The 23,897-nt window shown below is 40.3% G+C and overlaps 2 protein-coding genes across 18 annotated transcripts in view; one reads left to right on the plus strand and one right to left on the minus strand.

The window, feature by feature from the left end:
• The window catches only part of camk2d2 (calcium/calmodulin-dependent protein kinase (CaM kinase) II delta 2), a 30,645-nt gene extending 12,943 nt beyond the window's left edge, over nt 1-17,702 (plus strand). For 2 of the 10 annotated variants that reach the window (XM_028418820.1, XM_028419641.1), the window contains exons 4-22: nt 3,480-3,539; nt 4,262-4,316; nt 4,536-4,601; nt 5,178-5,250; nt 6,512-6,614; nt 6,774-6,857; nt 7,424-7,518; nt 7,910-8,032; nt 8,216-8,299; nt 8,550-8,592; nt 9,628-9,668; nt 10,718-10,777; nt 12,002-12,046; nt 12,710-12,758; nt 13,695-13,715; nt 14,107-14,182; nt 14,292-14,386; nt 15,533-15,771; nt 16,113-17,702. In XM_028418820.1, the coding sequence (XP_028274621.1) occupies nt 3,480-3,539; nt 4,262-4,316; nt 4,536-4,601; nt 5,178-5,250; nt 6,512-6,614; nt 6,774-6,857; nt 7,424-7,518; nt 7,910-8,032; nt 8,216-8,299; nt 8,550-8,592; nt 9,628-9,668; nt 10,718-10,777; nt 12,002-12,046; nt 12,710-12,758; nt 13,695-13,715; nt 14,107-14,182; nt 14,292-14,386; nt 15,533-15,765 (1,406 nt within the window). In that variant the 3' untranslated portion in view covers nt 15,766-15,771; nt 16,113-17,702. Of the gene's footprint in view, nt 1-3,479; nt 3,540-4,261; nt 4,317-4,535; nt 4,602-5,177; nt 5,251-6,511; nt 6,615-6,773; nt 6,858-7,423; nt 7,519-7,909; nt 8,033-8,215; nt 8,300-8,549; nt 8,593-9,627; nt 9,669-10,717; nt 10,778-12,001; nt 12,047-12,709; nt 12,759-13,193; nt 13,293-13,694; nt 13,716-14,106; nt 14,183-14,291; nt 14,387-15,532; nt 15,772-16,112 lie in introns of all 10 variants that reach the window. The other 8 variants (XM_028426006.1, XM_028420384.1, XM_028421153.1 and 5 more) reach the window with 8 other exon arrangements.
• A 1,435-nt stretch (nt 17,703-19,137) lies between these two features.
• ank2a (ankyrin 2a, neuronal) overlaps nt 19,138-23,897 on the minus strand; it is a 63,216-nt gene continuing 58,456 nt past the window's right edge. For all 8 annotated transcript variants that reach the window (XM_028431581.1, XM_028431816.1, XM_028431415.1 and 5 more), the window contains 6 exons: nt 23,736-23,825; nt 23,297-23,380; nt 21,746-21,913; nt 21,506-21,673; nt 21,280-21,371; nt 19,138-20,972 (listed from right to left, as the gene is read on the minus strand). In XM_028431581.1, coding sequence (XP_028287382.1) covers nt 20,768-20,972; nt 21,280-21,371; nt 21,506-21,673; nt 21,746-21,913; nt 23,297-23,380; nt 23,736-23,825 — 807 coding nt within the window. In that variant the 3' untranslated portion in view covers nt 19,138-20,767. The remainder of the gene's footprint in view (nt 20,973-21,279; nt 21,372-21,505; nt 21,674-21,745; nt 21,914-23,296; nt 23,381-23,735; nt 23,826-23,897) is intronic.

A 23,897-nucleotide genomic window follows, 5' to 3' on the forward strand; every position in this document is an offset into this window, starting at 1 on the left:
GTCTTTAGTTGTGTTGAGTTTAAGAGTTATGTGTGAACTCTCGATGTCTCCCATTTGCATGCAAGGCTGGTTCCACTGCAGAGAGGAGAGGAGAGGAGAGGAGAGGAGAGGAGAGGAGAGGAGAGGAGAGGCCTGACGCTCTGATTGGTGCAGGAGTTGCTAGACAACAGATGTCCAGCCGGCTAGGAGGTGGACTACCTGTGGAGGAGGGAGAGAGAGAGAGAGAGAGAGAGAGTGAAAGAAAAGTGGAGGTGGAAAATGATGGAGTGAGGCTGTCATATAACAGACATATACAGTGGGCAGCAAGTGACTACAGCAAACCAACAAACATCAGCACATTTACAGAATGTGTTCAGTTGAATAGTGATGCAAATGATTTACCTGCTTTCTATTGAAGCATCATATTCGCTTGGGAAATTATTGCCTGAGTTTGTATTTTCTACAACACTAAGTGCTGTGTGTTACTCTTCTCTCAGTATTTAAGCCTCAGGCTGGGGTTGATGCACCATACAGGGAACAAATGTTTCCATTTGAATATTACTACAAACGACAAATGTGTCCTAAGGTTTGAGAATTTTCACCTAATGCAAATGCAACTAATTCCTTGTGATAATGACATTTAAAGGAATGGTCTGCAAAAATCAAGAAACAGACAGTAGCAACTTGTTGCAGATTGGAGATGTTTGCCTTGTGTAACCCAAATGTTGAGCTTTTCAAAAACCTAACTATGTAGTTTGATGCATAGACCTAACCAAACAGTGACTGGAAACAAAACTAACAACAAAATCTGCAGAAGGGTTCATCTTTCCAAACTTTATAGAGGACAGACAAATGCTTTGTCCAGTCACCCGCGTGTGTTTTTGAAAGATTTCCTAGACAAACCATCAGGTCAACAAACTCCGTCCCCCCTCAGGTAAAGCTCTTGAGGGCCTTGGATCTGCCTGATTTCTATTGTGGTTTTAATACTACTTCAAACAGTGAAGCGTTGGCAGTCAACCCCACAAAAACATTGGCTGCTATAAAATAGTGTCACAATAATTTGTCCATTGTTTATCTGCCAGGGAGAACATTCTAAAAGGACATTGTATCCTTTTGGTTTTAGGCTAGATACCCACATACAGAGATGTTTGTTATAAAAGACAATACATATAATACGTGGACTGTAATTCGAATAAAACTCTGTTGAACACAGAGATACATACTTTTTGGATGAAGACAGGGACAATGCAATGATTTTTTTTTTTAAATTAAGTAAAAATAGTAGTTGTGTGTTTGACTGAGGGAGGCGCTGAAGGTTATGCCATTTAGAGACATGGTAGGGCTGAGACAGAGATGGAGAGATTGGTGACCTTGCTCAGAGGGTCCTGCTAATCATGCAGCAGTGGCTGAGCTGCCCTTGTTTCTGGCTCTGCCTGTCAGGATGCCTGTGTGCCTCCGTGCTGCTGTGCCTGTCTCTAAAGCTGGCAGTGTATTTGAACAAAATTGAGATTGGCAGTTCTCACAGGCAACATGGCAGAGATGCAACCACATTGCATTGTGTTTAGGTGTGCTGCGTGTGTGCCGTCCTTATATTATTTGACATTTGAACAGAAGGATGAGAATCATCTCTTTCACTTAAACTGATTTTACTGTTGAATAAACATATTGCGCTGTCCTTTTTTGCAGTGTGATAGCATGCCAGGTTTTTATTTCATCTGCCGCACGCTGAGCTCTAAGTTTTTGTGAGCCTGTTGCTTCCTATAGATGCACTACACTACACTGGCTCAGAAATAAGCAGGTAGTTGGAGCTATAATGAGAACAAGCTGCCTGGCATTCGTACTTCTTTGCTGCACTGAGCCTGCAGTTTCCATAGCATCAAGATGAGCAGAGGAAGGAGACACAGATGAGAGTGAAAAATAGGCGTCCTATTTTATTTGGAAAAAAAATAACGGAACCCACTGCTCCTCTCTCTCTCTCTCTCTCTCTCTCTCCATGCCTAGAGGCAATGTTGAAATGGGTCGCCTGAACAGCGTACTGCGTTACTCATTGTAACGACGGCTGTTCTGACTCAGTTGTCGCTGGACGTTGGTTTCTTCTGACAGGGAGATTTGAGCATCACTTCATGTTCCAGAGTCAGATAAAATCAGGAGAGATATGAGATGCTGTCTGGGCTGTCTGGGTGTACTGTTGCAGTGCTGTATAGGGACACAGTAGCTCTGATACCTGCTGTTGGTTCTGTCTCTCCCTGGAGACAGAGTTGTCTTCAGATCAGAAAAAGTTGGTGTATTAGTGCAGGCAGATCATCCTACCGCTCTGGAGCCACCTCCTCGAGAGCTCAAACACCACAGTATATTTAGCATAAATGACCTGTGAGTGTACTGGCTGAGTGCAGGTGGAGGAGGGCGGCACTGTATACAGCAGCCCTGCCATGCAATGCTCTGTATGTAATCTGGATCCTGACACTACAGGAAGCCAGTGAATTAACATTAGCAGAGGCAGAGATTAGCATCATATAAGACCATTTAAGTAGTGTAGCGGCAGCATTCTGAAGTGCCCACAAGGAAATGAGATCTGAATAATAGGTGATGAAAAAGTATGTAACAATAAAATGAATCAAATGCACATAGAAGCTGCTCTAGCTCCTGAATTTGATGTTGGGTACCAAGCTACTAAAAATGTTTTTTGAACAACAAGGGCAATGCAAGTAAAGTGACCCAATGCAACATCTGATCTGGAGCAGCAAGGGCCAGTCACAACTCACATCCTGTTGGCATTGTGCTATAAGAAATTGCCAGTAAGTCCCTTAAATGCCAAAGACAGTTTTCAGTTATAAAACTAAGTAGAATTTCATCATCCAAAAAGGAGATACGAGTGGTCTTTTATGATATTTTACAAGGGCAGGAAATAGAGTGAAAATAGTAGGGTCCCAGAAATGGAACCTTGCGGGACGCCACAAAAAGAGCCTCAGATAATCAGCAATGGAGACAGAAAAGATAAACAGTAATGTATTGCAAGGCTGATTGATTCATTTGGGGGATGTTATATTTAATTCCTTCTTTATATAAGTGAAGAAATAAATGTTTACACCAGAAAATGCATCCTTATATTTATTTTAGTTTGAAGTTTTGTTGAATATGTTAGAAGTTACTTAGTCTCTGGGGCGTGTGCAGCAGCCAAACACCAGAGGTCATGTGCATGTTCATTCTGTTGTTCACTGTTTGTGGCACAAAGCCAGGCACGTATCAGGTCACATTATTTTTGTCAAGCATTTCATTTCCGATAAGGTAAAGAGCAGGCTGATGCAAAGCCAACACACACACAGACAGGCACAACGCAAACACACACTGACAATTTTGCTTAACAAAAGTGTGTCCTCCACTGAGTCAAAGCTGACTTGCATTCTGTTTTATGTGAGATGATTTAGAAAGTCAATCACAACGGGGAATAATAATGAGTATTAAAATAACCTGTCTCTCTATTTGTGTCTTTTTCCTTTAAGATCATCAAAAGCTGGAGAGAGAGGCGAGGATTTGTCGTTTACTGAAGCACCCCAACATCGGTGAGCTGTGTGTCCTCGATTTCAACACACATTCTGTTCTGGTCTCCTATGATTTCTGCTATGGCTATTCATCATCTAGACACAGTTATAAGAGAAAGCGGGATGAGAAACTGTGTGTGTGTGTACGTACAAGTATCTAATGATGATGTACCTGTGTGTTCTCCCTGCTGAGTCATCAAAAAGACACAGGAGCCCTGTGCTCTAAACCACTGACCCTTTACACTCTTTTCCTTCTCATTATGCCTCTGATAGAAGCCGTCTCCTGTCTTTTGTTTCACACTCATTCACACACACTCGTCGTTTGTTTCGATGTCATTGTTTCAGACTTCTCACTTATAATAATTTGGGTGTATGGCTGAATGTTAGACTATTTGTTCTAAAGATCTATGAGGGGAAAAAAGGGGTCAGTGCTCAATGCACATATGATATAATTTGATGCAAACATTTGAACTTGAGATTCTATCCAGTTAGTGAGAGCTTATATTAGGACACATTTTTAAAATCAGCATTTACTGACAAATAATAATAACAACAGTTAAATATATTACATTACAAACTCCTTTAATGCTTCACATTACAGCAGCAGACCTAAGGCATAACATAACAAAATCAGATGTAGAAAATGTGGAATATCAGCTGATATGGCTTTTATCGTTTCTTTTTTCCTCTTTTCTCTCTTTCTCTCTGTCCGTTTTGTTTTTATAACTCTCTCTCCTCTACAGTAAGACTCCATGACAGCATATCAGAAGAGGGTTTCCACTATCTGGTGTTTGATCTGTGAGTAAAAGACTCTCTGTCAACACAAAAAATAATCAACAGTATATGGACCACACAAATTTCACATATGTTTAAATAACACAAACATGATTGTTCCTTATTCACTGTACTGTATAAGGTGTCTGTGGAAACATTAGTATATGTGTATGTTTAAGTATATTTGAATAATATTAATGAATAAATTGGTGCCAAATGAAAAGTGTCTCTGTCTCCTTGCAGGGTGACAGGAGGAGAGCTGTTTGAAGACATAGTAGCCAGGGAGTACTACAGTGAGGCTGATGCTAGGTAACACATATGCATGTACACACACACACACACACACTGCTGATCAAAGCAGGTACTATGCATCTCTGTCTGTTACTGGATAGAACAAATGTATGTTCCCACTGTATATATAGAGTATGTGTGTGTGCTGCACATATGGTCGTCTCAGGGGTGTGATACAGCTGCCTCGTCCATGAGGCTTCTCATAGAGTTATTTATAAAAGTGATTAATGACATGTAGTCTGTAGTATTAATCATACGCAGCCTACCTTATACTGCCATCTTTATGCTGTAATACTGCCTCCCCAGAGAGAGAGCGGGAGGAAGAAACAGAGTGTACCTCTGTGTGCTTGTCTTGGCATACGGTGTGCCTGTATAGTTTAGTCAGTGTGTTAAACCTTGTGAAAAATGGATTGTTGTCACATGACTCGGTGTCATCTGACAAAAAAGCTAAAAAGCCTAATGAGGAGAATGTATTATGCATTGTTATGATAGTTGTTTCTTCTTCTTCTCTCCTTCTGATTTCTTTCTCTCCCATCACCATCCACCATCCATCGTCCATCGTCCATCGTCCATCGTCCACTGTCATTCCCTCAGCCACTGCATACAGCAGATCCTGGAGAGTGTCCATCACTGCCATGTTAATGGGATCGTTCATAGGGACCTCAAGGTTTGTATGATCATTAAAAAAAAATCCAAGTTAGTAAATCTGACCTTGACCTTAGCTTCTCGTCTTCATATATTTACAGTACATTTAACCCCTGTCAAAGTAGTCCTGGTTCAGTACCCTTCTTTTCAGTGTCAATAATAAGGATCCTCTTGCAGTGCTGATGTGAACATGCTGTGTGTGTGTGTTGCTGTGAATGTGTAGTGCAGTGGTGATAGAAGTGGGAGCAATCACAAATCAGAAGCTCAGGAATGATCAGCATTTGCATAATTATGTAAAAATGATGTTGCGATTTTAAAGATTTTCTAAGGTCATGAATATTCTAATGGTGGTCTGTATCCTCACAGCTTCTCCATGAGCATTTTTGAGGTGGAGGAAAGAGGCAAAGACAATGCAGGGAAAGCTCTGTTAAATGTGGTCAAGCCATGATGGTTCTTGAGACTTCCAGTCTGCCGGTTTTATAAAAGGGGGAGGGGGGGGGGCTTTGCTGAAGTGTTCAAGTTATGATATGCTTTAAATGTGGAGGATTTATTCAGTATTATGTAAATCATCATGTGGATGTGTCCAGCTGTCAGTTAGTGTCTGTGCCCTGTTGAGTCATACGTCTGCCATAAACTGACTGCTTACAGGCTGTCTGTGTTTAGAACTCTCTAAATGTTAGGAAATGTATTATTCATTAGATAAAACATTGTCTAACTGGCCTTAGGTTAGCAAAGGCATTTCTGCACCTGTGTCCACGAGTGTATTTCAGGCTGTGTATGTGTGTGCATGATGGGACCTTGCATACACAGCATTTATGTAAACTGTGTCAGTGCGTGTATGTTTGTCGTTACACATATGTGGCTGAATCACTTGTTTCTACGTCTCCTGTTACAACCACACCTTCCCCCTGTATCCTTCTCCCTGCAGTGTGCACTTTGTTCCCACTCATGGATTTTTAACAGTGGATTGGTGTTATTGTGGACGAGCACGTCTGCTGCCAAGTCACTCTCTCTGAATCCATGAGACTTGAGGGAGCAAGTCCACAGCTCCAGCGTCACATGGAGATTTGGTCCCGTGCACATCTTTGTTTCTCTGTCATTTGTGTGGCAGAAAGGGAGTTGCCTCAGACACTGATTTAAGAGCAGTTTAGTGTCATTGACCCCTAATGTTTTGAATTAGGATTCAGTTTGGCTAATCTGATCTTAGATCTGTGTCTGTGGGCAGCTTGTTCCCAGAGCGTGTGACCTCTCACCTCTAACCTGTTTGACTCCGCCCCCCCCAGCCTGAGAACCTTCTATTGGCCAGTAAGCTGAAGGGGGCGGCGGTCAAGTTGGCTGACTTTGGGCTGGCTATCGAGGTACAGGGGGACCAGCAGGCATGGTTTGGTGAGTATTCATCCATCCATTTATTTTCAATCTGAAACAGTCGGTCAATCAATCAACCATTCAGTCAATCAGTCACTTTTCGGATTAGCCACTGAATTACCCATTCCCGCCTACCATTCCACACTTCCTCCCTTCCTCCCTTTCATATCACTCCTCCAGGTTTTGCCGGCACCCCGGGCTATTTGTCTCCGGAAGTTCTGAGGAAAGACCCATATGGCAAACCAGTGGACATGTGGGCCTGTGGTAAATAGCATTATAATTCCATCAGCTGTTTTCTCACGAATGTTTCATACTCGGTGTAAAGGCTGGCTGTGTATATACAAATTACAATGTTAAAGTAAGCTTATTCTTACTTGTGTTTCTGAATGTATCTCGACGCAGTTCTTCAGCACACCTCTGGTTAAAACTGCCATTGTAAGAAATACATTAGCTGAATAAGCCTCACTGGTGAAATTCCCACTCTGAAATTATTGACTCAATTTCTGTTGGTATCAGAGAGAAATTCAAGCAAAGGCACTACTGCTCTTAGCAGCTCATGTTTTAGATGGTCTCAATGGAGTCTTTGCCTCCACCTCTCTCTTCGAGACTCCTTCACGAGTATCTTCTGTGCTCATATGAAAAGTCACCATTTTGCCTGTAGATGTGTATTTAGTTGCAACAACGTGCAGTCCTCTGGAGAACCAGTAACTTTACTGGTACCCAAGAGAAGATTTAAAAAAAAACATAATGTTCATACTGCTTAAATATAAAGCAATACTATGCGATATCATTTGCTTTGTGCGTAGTTTGACTTCACGTGTCACTTCCAGGTGTGATCTTGTACATCCTGCTGGTGGGCTACCCTCCCTTCTGGGATGAAGATCAACATCGCCTCTATCAACAAATCAAGGCTGGGGCCTATGATGTAAGCCAGTCCACACACACACACAAACAGTACACCTGAAGTTAAAAGAGACAGAAATTATAATGGGATTTCGTTGAATGTATTCACTCAAACTTAACATTATGTCTTCATTCAGTGACTGCATAGAATACTTGAAGAGTTTAGGTCACAGTCATTTGTACACATACACTGAATATTACAGATTTTTCCACCCACTGACATGAAATTGGACAATCGTGTACACTTTAAGTTAAGCCCACTTAGATAAATTAGAAAAACATTTGGGGAAATAGATTTACAATGTGGAAAAATAAAAAATATGTTAGTAAACTATAAATTACTTGGCTTGTTGCACTGGGTTTATCGGTTTGGTGTTCTGATACATGATAGTGATGATATTTTTTTTTGGCAGTTCCCATCCCCAGAGTGGGACACTGTAACTCCTGAGGCCAAAGATCTGATCAACAAGATGCTAACAATCAACCCCAGCAAACGCATCACTGCCGCAGAGGCCCTCAAACACCCCTGGATCTGCGTATGTGGCACACACACACCTTCACACACTAGATGCACAACCACAGACATAAAATGACTCACACTTTGATAGTAAAACACCATTACCTGATTCCTATAGACACATATAAAACCCCATACATCCCTCCCACCCATTGTTTTCATCTCTTGCTAATCCTCAAATCCTCTCATCTTCTTCCTGCAGCAACGGTCCACTGTAGCTTCCATGATGCACAGGCAGGAGACTGTGGAGTGCCTGAAGAAATTCAACGCCAGGAGGAAACTCAAGGTGAGACTGGCAATCCTTCATGTGTCTATTTATATAGAACAATCCATCCAACCACCTTTGTTCCTCCCCCCTCCCCTCTCTCTCTCTCTCTCTGTCTGCTTCACTCAAGACTTCTTTGTGTAACTTAATGATGACTTGTTCTCTGAAACCTTCAAGTTGCCCTTTGCTGCTCTTCTCTTATAATCAGTCTTCCTTTTCTGTTTCTTCCCTCCTTGTCATCCTTCTTTTCATTCCTCTTCTGTCACCGCAGGGAGCCATATTGACCACTTTACTGGTCACAAGAAACTTCTCAGGTATGTCTCCCTCGGTCTGGTGTTCAGAGTTTTCCTGGTGTCCCAAACGTATCTTAAAAAAAAAAAAACCCATGAAACATTCATCTCCAGCTGGTGGCTGGAAATGTTTCTTACCCTTTAATACTTGATGCGACATCGTGTACTTTTTAGTTTTGAGCATTGCAAAGTAGGTAAGACAGAAGTAACTACTGATTTGCTATAACCAACCAGCACACAAAGATACCAGTGGTAAACAATCACCTTCCTTTATCTCTCTTACTGTTGTTCTGCCACTCTATCCTTCTCTCTCTCCTTTTTATTGTTTTTGCATTTGCATGTATTTCCTTTGACCTAATTTTTCTTACTAGCCCACTTACTCTCCTCATTCTACAATGAAATGCATCAGTGCATTTGTATCTCTTTATTCATCATTTTCTTCAATTTTCTTTCCTGTTTTTGTTTGGATTGTGGTATCCATTTGAGGTGAGTTTTCTGGTGTGACAGGGTAAAATGTGGGACTGGGCCCATTAATAAGTTGTGATGTTTAGGCTTTCCTACTTTTTTAATAGCTAATCACATATGCATGAATATGAGGCAACATTAAAAAAAACTTGTGCTTGCAAAACGTGCCAACATAAGATGAGAGTGAAATTTAGACAGCATGCATATGAAGCTTTTGAATTCTTGGAGAGGAGGAGGAAGAGTTGAATTGTACGTGCGGATGCTAGTGGTGAAGTGCATGTGTATAATTTACGAAAGTTGTGTGTGTGTGTGTGTGTGTGAAATGGTAGATCAACCTTTTTACATATACACTCACCCTCCCTTCAGCCAGTGACATGTGGATGAATTTGTAGTATGATGACAACCTCACATAAATGATGATGATGCATCTGTTGCATTGCATTATGGATCTTGAAGTTGGATTTTGCACCTGGAGTTTTGAAGATAAGCACAGCTGATTGATATGCTTGCTGCATGTTAGATGTAGCCTCAGGCTCAGGACCAGTCTTGGTGAACTGTGATGCTGAGGTGCTGTCTGTCTCTTTGCCTCTACAGCAGCCAAGACTTTGCTCAACAAGAAGCCAGACGGCGTTAAGGTGAGTCCCTTCTGCACAATGACGAAGTATTTCTTGCATTATTTTCTTGGAATGTTCAGTCTGAAGAGCCTCATTGATTGATTATTATATGCATTGTGCACTTAACATCATCATTCAGGGACAGTCACTCCAAGTGGTGGGAAATAGTTGTTATTTTCTTAGCTTGTCGTTTTGTGGTACAGTAAGCCACATTGATTATCTGTGAGTTATATATTTACAGTTTCATCATCCTTTATTCTTTAGTTTCTCTTCCTGTTTGTATTCCTTTAATTTACCATGACTCATATTTCCCATGACCATTTGATCTGTACTGCAGAGCCTTTGTTGTGCACTATCCTAGTTTCTCTGTGTGTTTGAGGCCCGATCTGAAATCCAACACCTGTTTCAGAGGTGCATGAAGTCACATAATTTAAATTAGTGATTCATTCTGTGTGGCTGGTTTTTAAGTGCAGATGAGTGTTGACTTGAGATCGGACCTCTGCAGACAGTGTTTGAATCAGTGTCACTGTGTTTGGAGCTCTACAGAATATCACACTATCAGTTTCATTTCAGGGAATTTATTCCTCACCATGTGACCCCACATGATGGAAATTAAAATGTTTCCTTATAATGGTGATAATGTGACAAGTCATGAATGTTTTGGGAAGGAAAACATCAAATATTCCCACTAATATCCTTTCTTGAGAATATGTTGATGAATGAAGTTACGATAAATGAACTTGGAGCAGGAGAAGGACATGTTTTGCACTTGATTGGCTATTAAACAAAAGTTTTTAATCACCGCAGGATGAGAAATGATCTTTTTACAATTTCAATTTAAACACACAAAATCTGAAGAAATGTGGTAACAGATGGATCAAAACATCACCAAAAATATCTAAACATGCTTAAACAGTAGGAGTTTAATACCGTCAGGCGTGGGGATACATGGTTGGGATGGTCACTTTGAAATGGGTGCTAGCAGAAGAGAAAGAAAGTGTGTGTGTGTTTGTGTGTCTGGGTGTCTGAAAAGTGTGTGTCATGTCCCCTTTACACTGCCCCCCCTGCAGGTCAACAACAAAGCCAACACAGTGACCAGTCCTAAAGACACTGGCCCTGCCCCTGCACTGGTATACACACACAGTCTCATCTACACCCGCACCTTTCATTCACAAAACATCTGTACCTCCCTACCTCACATCACTCCGTGGAGGAGGTACAGGTTCACCCTTTCCACAGGCTCAGATCATTTTCTGTTTGATCTCAAGCCTACTTGATAAGATTTAAATTCTTCTAACGGATGTGTAAGGATGTTTGAAAAAAAAGGAAATAGAGGGCAGCAACATGGGGTGAAACAGACGTCAAGCTCGTTATTAGGCTATCCCTGAATGAAATAGTGTGTAAAAGCTTTTTGTGCCTGTGCAGCATGTCCCAGCTCCTGAATTTTAGACACAATTTAAGATAATTCAGATGCACTTGTCTGAATTAGCACAGCATGCAGAGCTTGGACAGTTTGGATTTGCTCGACACACACATACACACGCACACACATGTTTGGATTAGGATTTGACTAGTGTGGTCGTAAATCTGTGGCCAGGGAAACCTCTACCTTATCCCCCCACCACCCCCCAACCTACGTTCCCTATCATCTTCTTCCTCTCTCCTTCCTCTTTACACACTGTGCATGAATTCCTTCCATGATAATAAAATGTACTTTAGTTCAACATGTGAAAGCATCCATGCGTGAGATGTGCAGCATTTGTTGCTGATGTAGTTTGTCTGTGCATGGCTGCGAGAAGCGTGAGGAGTGTGCTGGCTCATTCGTCATCACTCATTGGCTTGAGCATGGTGTCTGCTGACTGGCTGTCTACGTCAGGCCACATGACTGCTGCTCTGCATGATGTCAAGGAATTTCTGTGCTCCCATTTGCTCTCAAGTTGATTACGCATGAACACAGACACATAGCATCTGTCTCTTTCTTTCTCTATCCTCCTTTCTCTCTTCATCATGTGGCACACACACACATGCGCACACATACACAAATACACACAAGGCTGCTGATGTTATAATCTAGTATAATCTGGGTGAGTGATTAGTAGGACTGAGATGGTCATCAGGATCGATTCCACAACAGCTCAGACATCTGATTACAAAGACAGGACACTGACGAATAGATAGACAGACAGACAAACAGACAGACAGATGGATAGATAGAACAATAGATGGATAGTTAGATGGATGAATGGATGGACAGATGAATAGATAGATTGATTAGACAGACACACCAACAGAGCCATCATACCTTTTCTGCCGTTTGATCTGTACCAACAGGTTCTATCATATGTTCTCTTTAGGAACCACAGACAACTGTGATCCACAACCCCGTAGATGGAAACAAGGTATAACAACAAAACACTCATCCTGTCAGTAATACTACCAGCTGTGGTTGTCCCTTTAGCGTACTGTATCACATTCATCGGGGTGTAAGACTCTGACCTTATAGTGGTTACAAAATCCCTGGTTAAGCCCAGGCAAGGACCTCATTGCAAGCATTACATTGAGGGCAAAGATCAGGGTTAGACACTGTTCACATCTGAATGGATGCTTGAAACAGTAGAGATAACACAGTGGTGCTGTTTTTGTAACTTTATTCCCTCTGTGTTTCTTCAATCTGCTGTTGTTTGTTATCAGGGTTGTCACTACATTTGATACTACAATATTTCATGTACTATTAGTTTTACAAACTAAAGAGCCCAGTAGCATTTTGGCAGTGATTCCTGGACATGACTTAATATGTTTGCAGCAGTGTTTGTAATGTCAGCACTTGCTTTAGGGATTCACATTTTGATTTTTAAAGTATAAACAAAGTAGGAACCACTTACATGTGATATTAATCACATTAACATTATTTGTATGCTTACCTGTTTTTTTATACATATGCCCTTACAAAACACTCCTTTTTACAAATGCTAATGACTGTTGAACAAGATATTTCAGCAGCCATTGGTGAAAATGATAGAGTGCACTCTTTGGTTGAATCTGTGTTTGTCATGTTTCTTCAGGAGTCTATTGAGAGTGCCAACACCACCATTGAGGACGAGGATGTTAAAGGTAGGGTATACAAATGTTATCCTGCCTGGTTTTACCATATAGCTCCTCACTTACACACTATGGTTAAAACACCGGACCATTTCCAACCACACTGACCACTCCTTTTCACTCCTTTTTTATGATTTTCTTTATTGCTAAAATCAAACTGTTCTTCGGCTGTTGAGAGAAATGCTTTTTTTCTGTCTTACTGCATCATTTTTTTCCCTTTTACACTGTTACAATGAACAATATTTTATTTGCATATTTTTATGTTCTCAGCCTTATTAAATATTTTTTTCTTCTTTTTTTTCTCCTCCTCCTTGTGTTTTGCTGAGAAAATTTCCCCCATAATTGCTGTCTTTCCATAAATGCTTACCCTTGTTGCATCCCTCATTCAAAAAACACAACAACACATTTGACATCTAATCACACACCAAACCATACAACCCTTGTCAGCCCTACGTCTGGGCAGCTTAGTGAGCGGTTTATTGAGTTCTAAGAGCCGTTCCTCACAGATGTCTGACTCAAGACAGACTCCCACCTCCTCAGTTCAGAGTAAGTCTGTCCACAAAGGTGCCATGTTTGGTTTACCTGACGTCACGCAATCATCACAGAGGGTTCAGTTACATGTAGAGTGACTCAAATCCATTACCTTGGCTTTACCAAGTGTTGTTTTTTTAGAGTGTTATTTTTATTCTACCTCTTTTTCGTGATATTTCCTCCCCCTGTATTAAAACACTATGCTGTGTGTCTTACAAACATTCTTCACACTCTTGCTTTTGACTTTCATTGTGAATACACACATTAAATAGCTGATTCACATAGACACTCTGGTTTATTAGTTAATGTCTGTGTAAGAGCTGTAGGTTAAGCTTTATACACAGTATTTTTTTTCATTATTCGACATGTATTTTGTGGAACGAATTAAGTTTTTTTTTTTTTTTTAATATTCCCCAGCCTGCACCAATAACAATAAAGGTAACTGTCAGTATTAATTAGTTAAAACTGCTTTCGTATTAAATACTTGCATTTGAGCATTGGTTTGTCTTTGTTGGGCAAAAGAAAATCATGTCATCCTGCATTTTCCTGCCTGTTATCATTATTAGTCATGGGAGGCCTTCTTCTTTCTTCTTATATAAATATATAAAAACAAACAAACAAATGAATAAATAAACATATGTGCGACATTGTTTTAAGTGCCTTCCATTTCTAATAACTTTGAAATCCTGCCAGTCTGTAGACTAGAATTCATTTGGAGCTGATTGGATGTCAGATTTTCTTTGACTGCACTCGTGCCTGAAATAAAACAAAATAAAAACTCACTCGTGCGTCAGTGTAGATGATAATGTTCTGTGATCTTATGTTGTAGCTCGCAAACAGGAAATTATTAAAGTGACTGAGCAGTTGATCGAGTCTATCAACAATGGAGACTTTGAGGCCTATGCGTAAGTTTGCTTCTATCTACTCGTGTATGACAACATGTAACTGGATATATGCACATTTGCTGATCCTGTATTTGTTGTTTTTTGTTGTTTTGTTTTTTTGGCATTACAGGAAAATTTGTGATCCTGGTCTGACTTCCTTTGAGCCCGAGGCTCTGGGCAATCTGGTAGAAGGACATGACTTCCATCGCTTTTATTTTGAAAACGGTGAGACTACTTTATGACTTCCAAGACTGGATAAGGTGAAGTTGGATGGTATTAGTAATGGCATTACTTAAGTGTGATATTCTGTCAAAATAAACATATACATTCTTAGATTAAGCTTCAGTGACCTTTGACCTCCATTCTAATCCCTACATATTTAATTCCCAGTGAACAAAAAAATCCATCATGGCATTCTTAAGATGTACAACAGAAAAACAATTTAAAATTTCCATTCAGAGCAGAGCATATATAGCAACATATTAAAGGTATCTTAATTTGAAAATCTTTGTCATGTCACTGCTATCCAGAGAAGGTATAATGAGCCAGCTGGTTCTGATTGTTGGTTCTGGGTTGTTGACATCAGTTTGTTAACATTTTTTCAGCTGCTCTAAACAGAAGGATTTATTATAAACATGCTTGCTTACATTGGAAGCGTGTGAGTTATTTGTTGCCAAATCAGATTCGTGGGAACCAAACATGATGGAGACAAAAAGTCATTAAAAAAGGCAAATGGATGTAGCAAGACTACAGCATGTCTGTGATAAATTTGTCCTGTGGTGTCAGGCAGTGTGTACACATAATGAGAGTAATAGACCACAAACACACACATATACATATCTATGTGATGATTAGCAGCAGCTGCAACAGGTGTGGAAGAACATGTGTGTGAGTCTTTAATAGTTCGCTTTAAAGCACATTTTATAGAAAACAAGGAAGAGAATGTTGTTGAGAATGAGTCTAAATGGGGATTTTGTGGACATGTTTGTTCTGTGTCAATATTTGGTCTTATCAGTTTACAGTTTGTGTTTGTGTGCTGCCACGCTGCAAGGACATGGGTTAACCTTGAAGCACAAAATCACTCATGAATAATGGCTGCTATAAATGGCAGAATGTTCTGAGTCTGGGCAAAAATAGTTCAGATAAACCAGATATGTCCCAGAAACCTCAATCACTTGGCAAGCCCATGCTTGTCCACTGTCCAGCATCAACATATAGAGACTCGAGTTAAACCTAAGGAACAATCGGTGTATTGTTCTGGAACAGCTCTGCAGCTATATCGCTGATCAAGTTGAAGAAACAATTTTTACACAACCCATGGTGTGACATAACAAACTAAATGATGTGCTATCTGTAATCTTTCACTTGCAGCACTGTCCAAAGGGAATAAACCGGTGCACACCATCCTCTTGAACCCACATGTGCACCTTATCGGTGAAAATGCAGCTTGTATTGCCTACATCCGGCTGACCCAGTATATGGACGGCAGCGGCATGCCTCGCACCATGCAGTCCGAGGAGACCCGCGTGTGGCACCGTCGTGATGGAAAGTGGCAGAACATTCACTTCCATCGCTCCGGCTCACCCAGCATCCCCCCACACTAAGAGACAGTAAGAAATACACACAGACATATTTATTAAAGGAAAACTGGTCAGGGATTGGAGTCAATAGAGGCATGCCCACTGGACCCAAATGTATTAGAAGTATGGTTTAAGGCTCTGAGAGGGATGCAAGTTCAGGCAATGAAAGGAGAGCAATAAAAAATAATAGGAGTCATGTGTCTGACGTCATGAGCACAATTTAGAAGTTACCAGAATGCAATTAGACTCCAGAAGTTAACAGAAAACTCCAAAATAAGGGCTGAACATGTGCGGGCTCAAGGTAAGCATCTGTCCTGATAGCAGTTTAAAGTTGTGTGTGCTGATTCATTTTTGTTTCTCTCTTTTCACAGTGGATGGAATATCAACATGATCATTCAAAACAAAAAACAAAAAAACTACAAAAAAAAAAACCCATCAGCAAATCTAGTGGGGCAGTTGACTAGCCAACCCATGACTGCTCTTTTGACCTTTGACCCTCCTATAAGGATATGACATTGCACAGGACACAAGTATTATTACATTTTACTGTTATGGCATTTTTGTTAATGGACATCATTTGAAAAAACCACCGCCGGGTGGCAGCACACCATATTTGGACATTATGAAAACAGCATTATTGAGAGCATTTTCTTTTGTTTGTTTGTTTTTTAAGATGTTTTGGTATGCATTTTAAATATAAAAATAGAGATGTTTAAAAATCTACTTACTGTAACCTCTCCCAAAAAATTAGTTCTGTATTTTTATGTGTATTTATGTGTGTGCAAATTCAAAAAAACAAAAAAACAAAAAAAAATACATTTGGAAGATCAGAATGTTAAAATTGAGCTTGCTTTAGTTCTGGTGATGTATATACATTGTGATTGTTGATAAAGACATATAAAAAACAAAAACACAACATTGAAATTGCTATTCTTGCTATCAGAAGACTTAAGAGTTTACGTAAAAAAAATCCAGTTTATGAGCTACATTTATGTTTGCTATGAGCTAAGTCATAATGTTTAAATTGTCAGATTTCAACCTATAGTACTAATTTAAATGTAAAGAAAAAGCAGAGCAGCTTACACTTTGCATTGAGATATGTTTGCCTTTATATCAGTGAAATAAGAAATAAGAGAATGTAGCATACATGTAATATATGAAAATCCAAGACTATTGTTGTAGTGCATGGTGGGGGGAGGGGAGGGGGGTGTTATTGTGAGTAAGATCATAATGAAACTATATAATATCTTCTGTTTGATTTGTCAGTTGCTGACCTCGTTTGTTCGCATTTGTTAATGTTGTGCATCGGTCCTGTCCCAGATGTTTTTTCTGACGTCCTCCAGTCATCATGGAACGGTTGTAAAGACAATAACACACGCAGCGCAAATATCTCAAAAGCTCTCATATCTCATAGGAGGAAAGATAGACCTCCTGCTTTCCGGAACCTCCCCTCCTCCCCCCCTCCCTACATTTTGTATAAAAATGAGAAGAAATCAAGCTCATTTTTTTCATAATGTTTGTACTTGTATTGTATGACTGTATGTAGGGTTTCTGTTGTCATTTTATTCTTGTCATACCAGTGTGTTACTTTGCCAATTGCATAGAGAAGGTGTAGATGATGATGATGATGATGATGGAGCAAAGACCCTAGCGTTCTCTACATGCAGTCAGGTCAGTCGTGGTAAGCTGATGTTTGGACTAACAGGTCTGAGAAGAGGAGGGAAAGTGAAGGAGTGATGGAGTTAAGTCAGAATTGTTTGGACGTCTTCCGTGATGATCGGTGCTTCTGCTACTCAGTGGTATCACCGCTGCAGGACAATGACAGAGTCTTCGTCATCCCTACTGTTTACTCTTTTCAATTGGTCTGTCTCTTCTTTTTCTAAGGGGGAAAATATGGTTAACTCTTTCTTTTGATGAAACGTATGATGTCAATGCAATGCACCACTCCTTATATGGTGTGTACCTGTTGCCAGCATGGCAATGGATGGCTTAAACATGTTTAAGAAATAAATAAAATCAGCTACAAGGTGTGATAACGAATGCGGGTTTTTAATTGAGTTGTGTTGCCAGCAGTACTATAAGGTAAATTCACCTGGTGTCCTGTTGTTTCAGCCCACAGCTGTACTTGCTGTAAAGCAGATTAAAAATTAAAATACCATGACATAGTGAATCTAATGGAATACAAATGTAATATAGTAAACAAATCCACTTAGTAGTATATAAAAGCAGCTGCAATAGAAATGTGCCATCATGTTAATGCTATCTTAATAATATTCTGCTCTTTGGGGTGTGTAATGAATGAGAGCAGACACCTTTTTCTGGCAGGAGGTGGGGGGGGAGGTTCCCTATAGGTCTTTTTCACACACAAAAACAGGTCACACTACATTAGCTGGTCATTGCACTATATATCTCCTGGCAGAAATATTAGAGTAGATCAGGATGAAATGATGAATTTGCTTCTCCTCCAAGCAGCTCCATCAGTTCTAACTTTTTGGTGGGGAAACATGGTTTATATGTGGTGGAGGACCTCAGTGGATGGGTTAGGTGTGTGTGTCAGGTGTGTCTATTGAATGGCTAATGACTATTAAACTACCAGGGAGCTGTGTTGGAGGGACTGGTTGACAGCCTGCTCTTGCTGTGAACATGTGACTTGGAGTGAAACTTCGTGGGAATGGATGGAAGCACTGCATTGTATGTGGTGCAAAGATGATGTCTAAGTCCACCACTTGTGTTAAGGGAAGGTTTTTCCAACTTAACATAGATGGCTTCCTTGACTCCTCTTTCAAACCATCTTTCCTCTCTGTCTAGGATGTGGATATTGTTGTCCTCAAAGGAGTGTCCTTTCTCTTTGAGGTAGAGGTCAACAGCTGAGTCTTGTCCTGTGGAGGTGGCTCTCCTGTGCTGAGCCATTCTTCTGTGGAGTGATTGTTTAGTTTCAACCAACAACCACTCCACAGAAGAATGTTGTTAGCCAGTCATTAGACACACCTGACACAGACAGTCAGACCATCACAGGTAAGTATGCAGACATTTGGACATACATATTCCCCACTAAACAGAACTGATGAAGCTGCTTGGAGGTCTTCAATAAGCTTCTACAATTCCAGATGTTTCACTTCAACCCTTCTGAATGAAAATGACCTGGATGACTGAGAATCTTTATCGACGAACTGCATTTTGTGTGTGTGTATTTTTCATACTGGAATCTACTGCTGTAGTTCTTCTACATGCCCAGCAGGGGGCGAACAGTGTCAGCTGAGCATACAGAATAGTCCTCATTCTTCCAGTCAGAGAAGTAAGAGATAAAATAAGATAATCCTTCATTAGTCCCCCGCAGGGGAAATTCACAAGTATTCACTGTGTGTGTGTTTATGATTTCACAAGCACATAAAAGACTGGACATTTGAAGACCTTTATTCTCTGCCATATCAGCCATAGATACACTGCAGCCATTTTATTTTTGTCTTTTTGAATTTTGATACAGTAACACATGCCCTCATAGATATTCATATATGCATTTTATATGTATATAGCTGTCATCATCACAGAAAAGGGATGCTGATTCTTCAAATTAAAAGCATACCTGTCACAGTGAACTTTCACTAATTTGCATTTTACATATATATTTTTTTCTTAATCACAAAGTAAACAGTGAAATAGTGAAATAAATACATATTGTAGATACATACAGTAGCGATGCTAAGAGCTGTGGACAATCGCATGTTGAAGCTCTCGACCATGTGTCTGGTGTGTATCGTTCGTCGACCCGTCCCTCGAGAAATGAGACCATTCCTGCGGATAAACTGTACCTCAAATCCTGTGCACAAAAAGCATGGAGGCGTTTCCTCCTGACATTCAGGAGTGCAAGTTTGTGTAAAATAAACTTTTCTTCGTCACACACACACACACTCATTCACTCACAAACTGATAAAGCTTTACAGTAAATAAAACTGTTAATATTTTTCCACAGGTGTTTGGAAACAGCTGTAATGATTTTGTTCCCCAGTGGCAAAGTATGGAGTGGTGTCCTAATAACCTTAAGATTAAACGTCTCTTTCTACTAAACACAACAAAATGAAACGAACGACAAAAGATAAAACCCGACAACTTTTCAAACCAATGGTCAATCCAGTGTACGAATAAAACAGGTGCATGGCCTCACTCACACATAAGAAAGAAAAACAGAGGTAATAACAAATAAACACACACACACACAGACAATCCATACGATGACAAAAGCAGTCAAAGCTAGGATCAAAACTGACAGATGTTGATTAGTCATGCCTGTTCTACGTCACATGGGTGATTATTAATTCCCTAGGCTACAGATGTCAGTAATGTTTAGATTATAGATAATATATTATAATTCCCAAAAGACAGAGTACACATCAGTCTACACGAAAACACAACGGCAGCAGCATTTTAAATTCAGTGTCGATACAGTCTGACTTTCAGTTTGTGTGACATCTTGAATCCAAAATAAATAAATACATAAAAGCAGTGACAGTTTTTTTTCTGAGAGTTGTGAGAGGCAGTGCAATGTGAAATATCAGTTTCAAGCACCTACTCTGAGAGCAGTACCGGTATTTTGTAGGTAAAAAATGTGTTTTTACCATCAGGAGGTTTGTGAGTTGGTTGATGTGAGCATTGTTTCTCATTTGCCGTTGTTGTTGTTGTTGTCATCGTTGCTCTGCCACAGAATCAAGACAAAAAATATTGGACAATACTGACATGGAAAGTAAAATAAAATGAGGAAAACAACAGAAGGCTTTCTTTGGTCACTAAAAAAGGCAAATCAACGTGAGAAGATGAAAAGAAAATCATGAACGTCAGCAGGGAAGCCTAACTGAACACAAGGTCATCTTCCATGACTTCAATGAGGAAGACTGTGGTAGCGTTCGAGGTGCTGTGGTGCACGCTTGGGATTGCATGTGGCTAATGCATAGGAATAGCAGAGACTTTATAGTCTAGGCAGAACCAGGGACCAGGAGTTCTGGGTGGGGCAGAGTGTTTTTTTTTCATTCTTCTACTCTTCCTCCTCATCATCCATGTCGCTGTCCTCCTTTTCTTTTTCATTATAGCGGTGAAAGAGCTGGTGGAGATGCTGCTGGAGATCACAGGGTTTTGACCCTTTCCTGGGGTTGTCCACTTGCTTTAGAAGGACCTGTTTGTGCTGCCCAGCTCCCTTCACCGCTGTTCGTCGGAAGGTGCGACCTTTACGCATGTGGGCCCTGGAGACGGAACATAGAACACAGAAGGAAAAACAGTTCAGTGCTTTAAGGAAGAGATCCAGCAACAGTAGGCATGTAGGAAGAGAAAAACACACAAATTATATCATGCTTTGTAAATCCACTAGAAGTCCAGAGAAAGACCTAGTGGTAGTCAGTCAGTGCATAATTAGATACATATTTAATAAACAAAATGTACACATTTTCAATCCACCATCCACATTAGGTCATATTAGTAAATTAGTTAAACTTAAATTATGATCGTCATTTCAAACAATCACCCCAACACACACAGTCAGCATTCACACACCTCCTGACCACAGTTCCATCCTCTCTGACAGTTTCTCTCTCTACCACATGGGGGAGCTCTGTCCTGCTAAACCCACTTAAATAACCCAGTGCCTTTTGGTAGGAAAAGAAGAAAAAAATTAAATTTACATGGCATGATGTAAATCTGAAAATAGACATTAGATTCTTGAAAATCTTCATAAAAATCCTATATGTAACAAATATTGATGCATACAATGGTGACAAACCTGCTTGAAGTCATCCTGGGCTGAGGGAAGGTCAGATGCCAAAGAAGGATCACCCTTGTGTGTCATCGTTCTCTCACCCTCCACCACTGTTGTCCGTTCTATGTGACTGACTTTAGAACTACCGGCCTGCCTTGATGATGAGAAACCCTCACATCCAGTAAATGTTACCTACACCAGAAAACACATTTAATTTATTCTGAGAAAATTCAAACATTATGATATTAAAGCGCACACACACACCTCTGTGTGGTCTCCCTCACTCTTCACTACAGTCCGCTTCACCACCTTGGAGTATCCATCTCCTCCCTCTGCCATAGTGATGGACCCCTGAGGAGCTCCTTCGACGGATGACTCCTGGTGCTCCCCAGCATCCGCGGAAACACACTTGCGAATGATTTTACGGGTAACCTGGGCAGGGTTATGTGTTTAAGGACAATTAGACAATGAAGAGTTTATTTTCATTTCAACAAGCTACGGTGTAGGCTGTTCACACTGCCATGCCTGTAGAAACTCTGGCTTTAAGTTGGCTGTTTCAGTGTCTGTAGCTTTGCAGCAAATGAGCTGCTGTTGGCAATGAGTCTTTCTAGAACAAAAAAGAACCACTGTGGCTAGTAATAAAAAACAAAAATAAGAGTTCAACTGTCCAAGGGACTTATATAATAATATCACAGGGCTGTGTGATCTAATCAATGTAGAAACACAGACAGATAAATATCACCCCACCCTCTGTTCTGAAACTACTGTGCATCTTTTTAAGTGTTAGTATTTACATGAGTGTGTGGTGATGTGCCAAAGTTGCCAGTAGATGGCGATCTAAGCTTCATGCTTAGACGGGACATCAGTAGCTGACACTAATACAGCAGAAGAAGAAGAAGTCGGTAAAATCCGAGCGTAAGCGCTACAGAGCACCGTGAGGCTAATTGTTTTCTGTTCTTCTCTACAGGTGAGCAGCTTGTAAACAACAATGCAGATCGCAGGAGACTATTTGGTAGAGCTGTGAGCTGCTAACCGAGGCACTGAATGTGAGTAATTAAGAGTGTGAATGTTTGTTTGCTGGCGGGAGACGTATTAAAGAACTCCGGTTAAAGTGCAACCATTGTTATAGTAGTTGCTGATATGGAAATGCTAATGCTACAGGTATGTTAATGCCACTCGTTTGCTAATGCTGAGTGTGCTAAGCCACTTGTATGCTAATGCTTCTAGTGTTATTCTCTCAGCTATTACAATGTGAAAGTGCATTTCATGGTACATCTATCCAATAGTTTGTTCTGGATTCTATGTTAGTCTTTGCCAATATGGTCAAATACCACAACTGAGATTGGAGTTAGATACAATCATCTAATTAGCATAATTCATATTCATTACACTACTGGTGTAATGTGGATGTAATGAGCTGTTAACTTACTTGCCATACTTAGCTCTGATGTTATGTATTAAAGGGAAAAAAGCATTGTGTGTGGTCAGGAATTCTGTGACTGAATATTGCAGTGTAAATGAGCTGATGCTTGCACGGTGTTTGTAGCTTTGGTTTATCAGTAGCTGACGCTAATAGAGCAGAAGAAGAAGTCAGTATGTGATGGCTAAAATCAGAGTGTACATGATACAGAGAGAGGGCTTGTAATTTTAACTCTATTCTGTTTTTCTCTACAGATGTAAATGAGTTGCACCGAAAGTGGACATCACACCTGTTATTTATTTTATAACATTTAAAAACAATAAAAAAGACTCTCATAATGTGTACCGTACTCATTAATAATCACAACTTTGTGTTCTGCATTATACATGCTTTACCTTTTTGACAACTAGGTGTCCATTTTCATCCTCGTATTTCTCTTCTGTCACCGACTGAGCAGGGAGGTCGGGCATTTCATCACCCTAGGACAGGGACAAATATAATCAGTAACGGCAACTTGGGCCAGTGTGTTGTTTTCGCATGTTAGAAAGCGAGAATAGGGTTTTAGATGAGACACTGGGGAGTTTGGGAAACAGCAAAGCTGCATTTTCAGGGGTTACGCTGTCAGATAATCCAACAAAGAATTTCACACAGCAGCATAAAACATCTTTACCAGGTTCAGCCAGCAATGCAACTTAAACTGCAGTTTGTCCACTTCATCTCTCAAACACACCTTCAAACATTCTGATAAAAGTTGATAACAGTTGAAATCCAGCCTGTTAAAACTTCGTCTTCATGCTATTTTAAAACACCCATCAACCATGCCAAATCGGGTACCTGGATGACAACCCTCCTTCGTACTATTCTGGTGGTGAAAAATTCATCATCTGAACTTTCTGACATTGATCCAAGCTCTGCAGAGATCTCCTGACCAAGTGACAAAAATTAATTGTGATTTAATGACTGACAGCATATGAATGTTTGCAGCAAAGCAAGCAA

Source organism: Parambassis ranga, chromosome 1 (genome assembly GCF_900634625.1).
Source record: "Parambassis ranga chromosome 1, fParRan2.1, whole genome shotgun sequence".
Taxonomy (NCBI): Eukaryota; Metazoa; Chordata; class Actinopteri; family Ambassidae; genus Parambassis; species Parambassis ranga.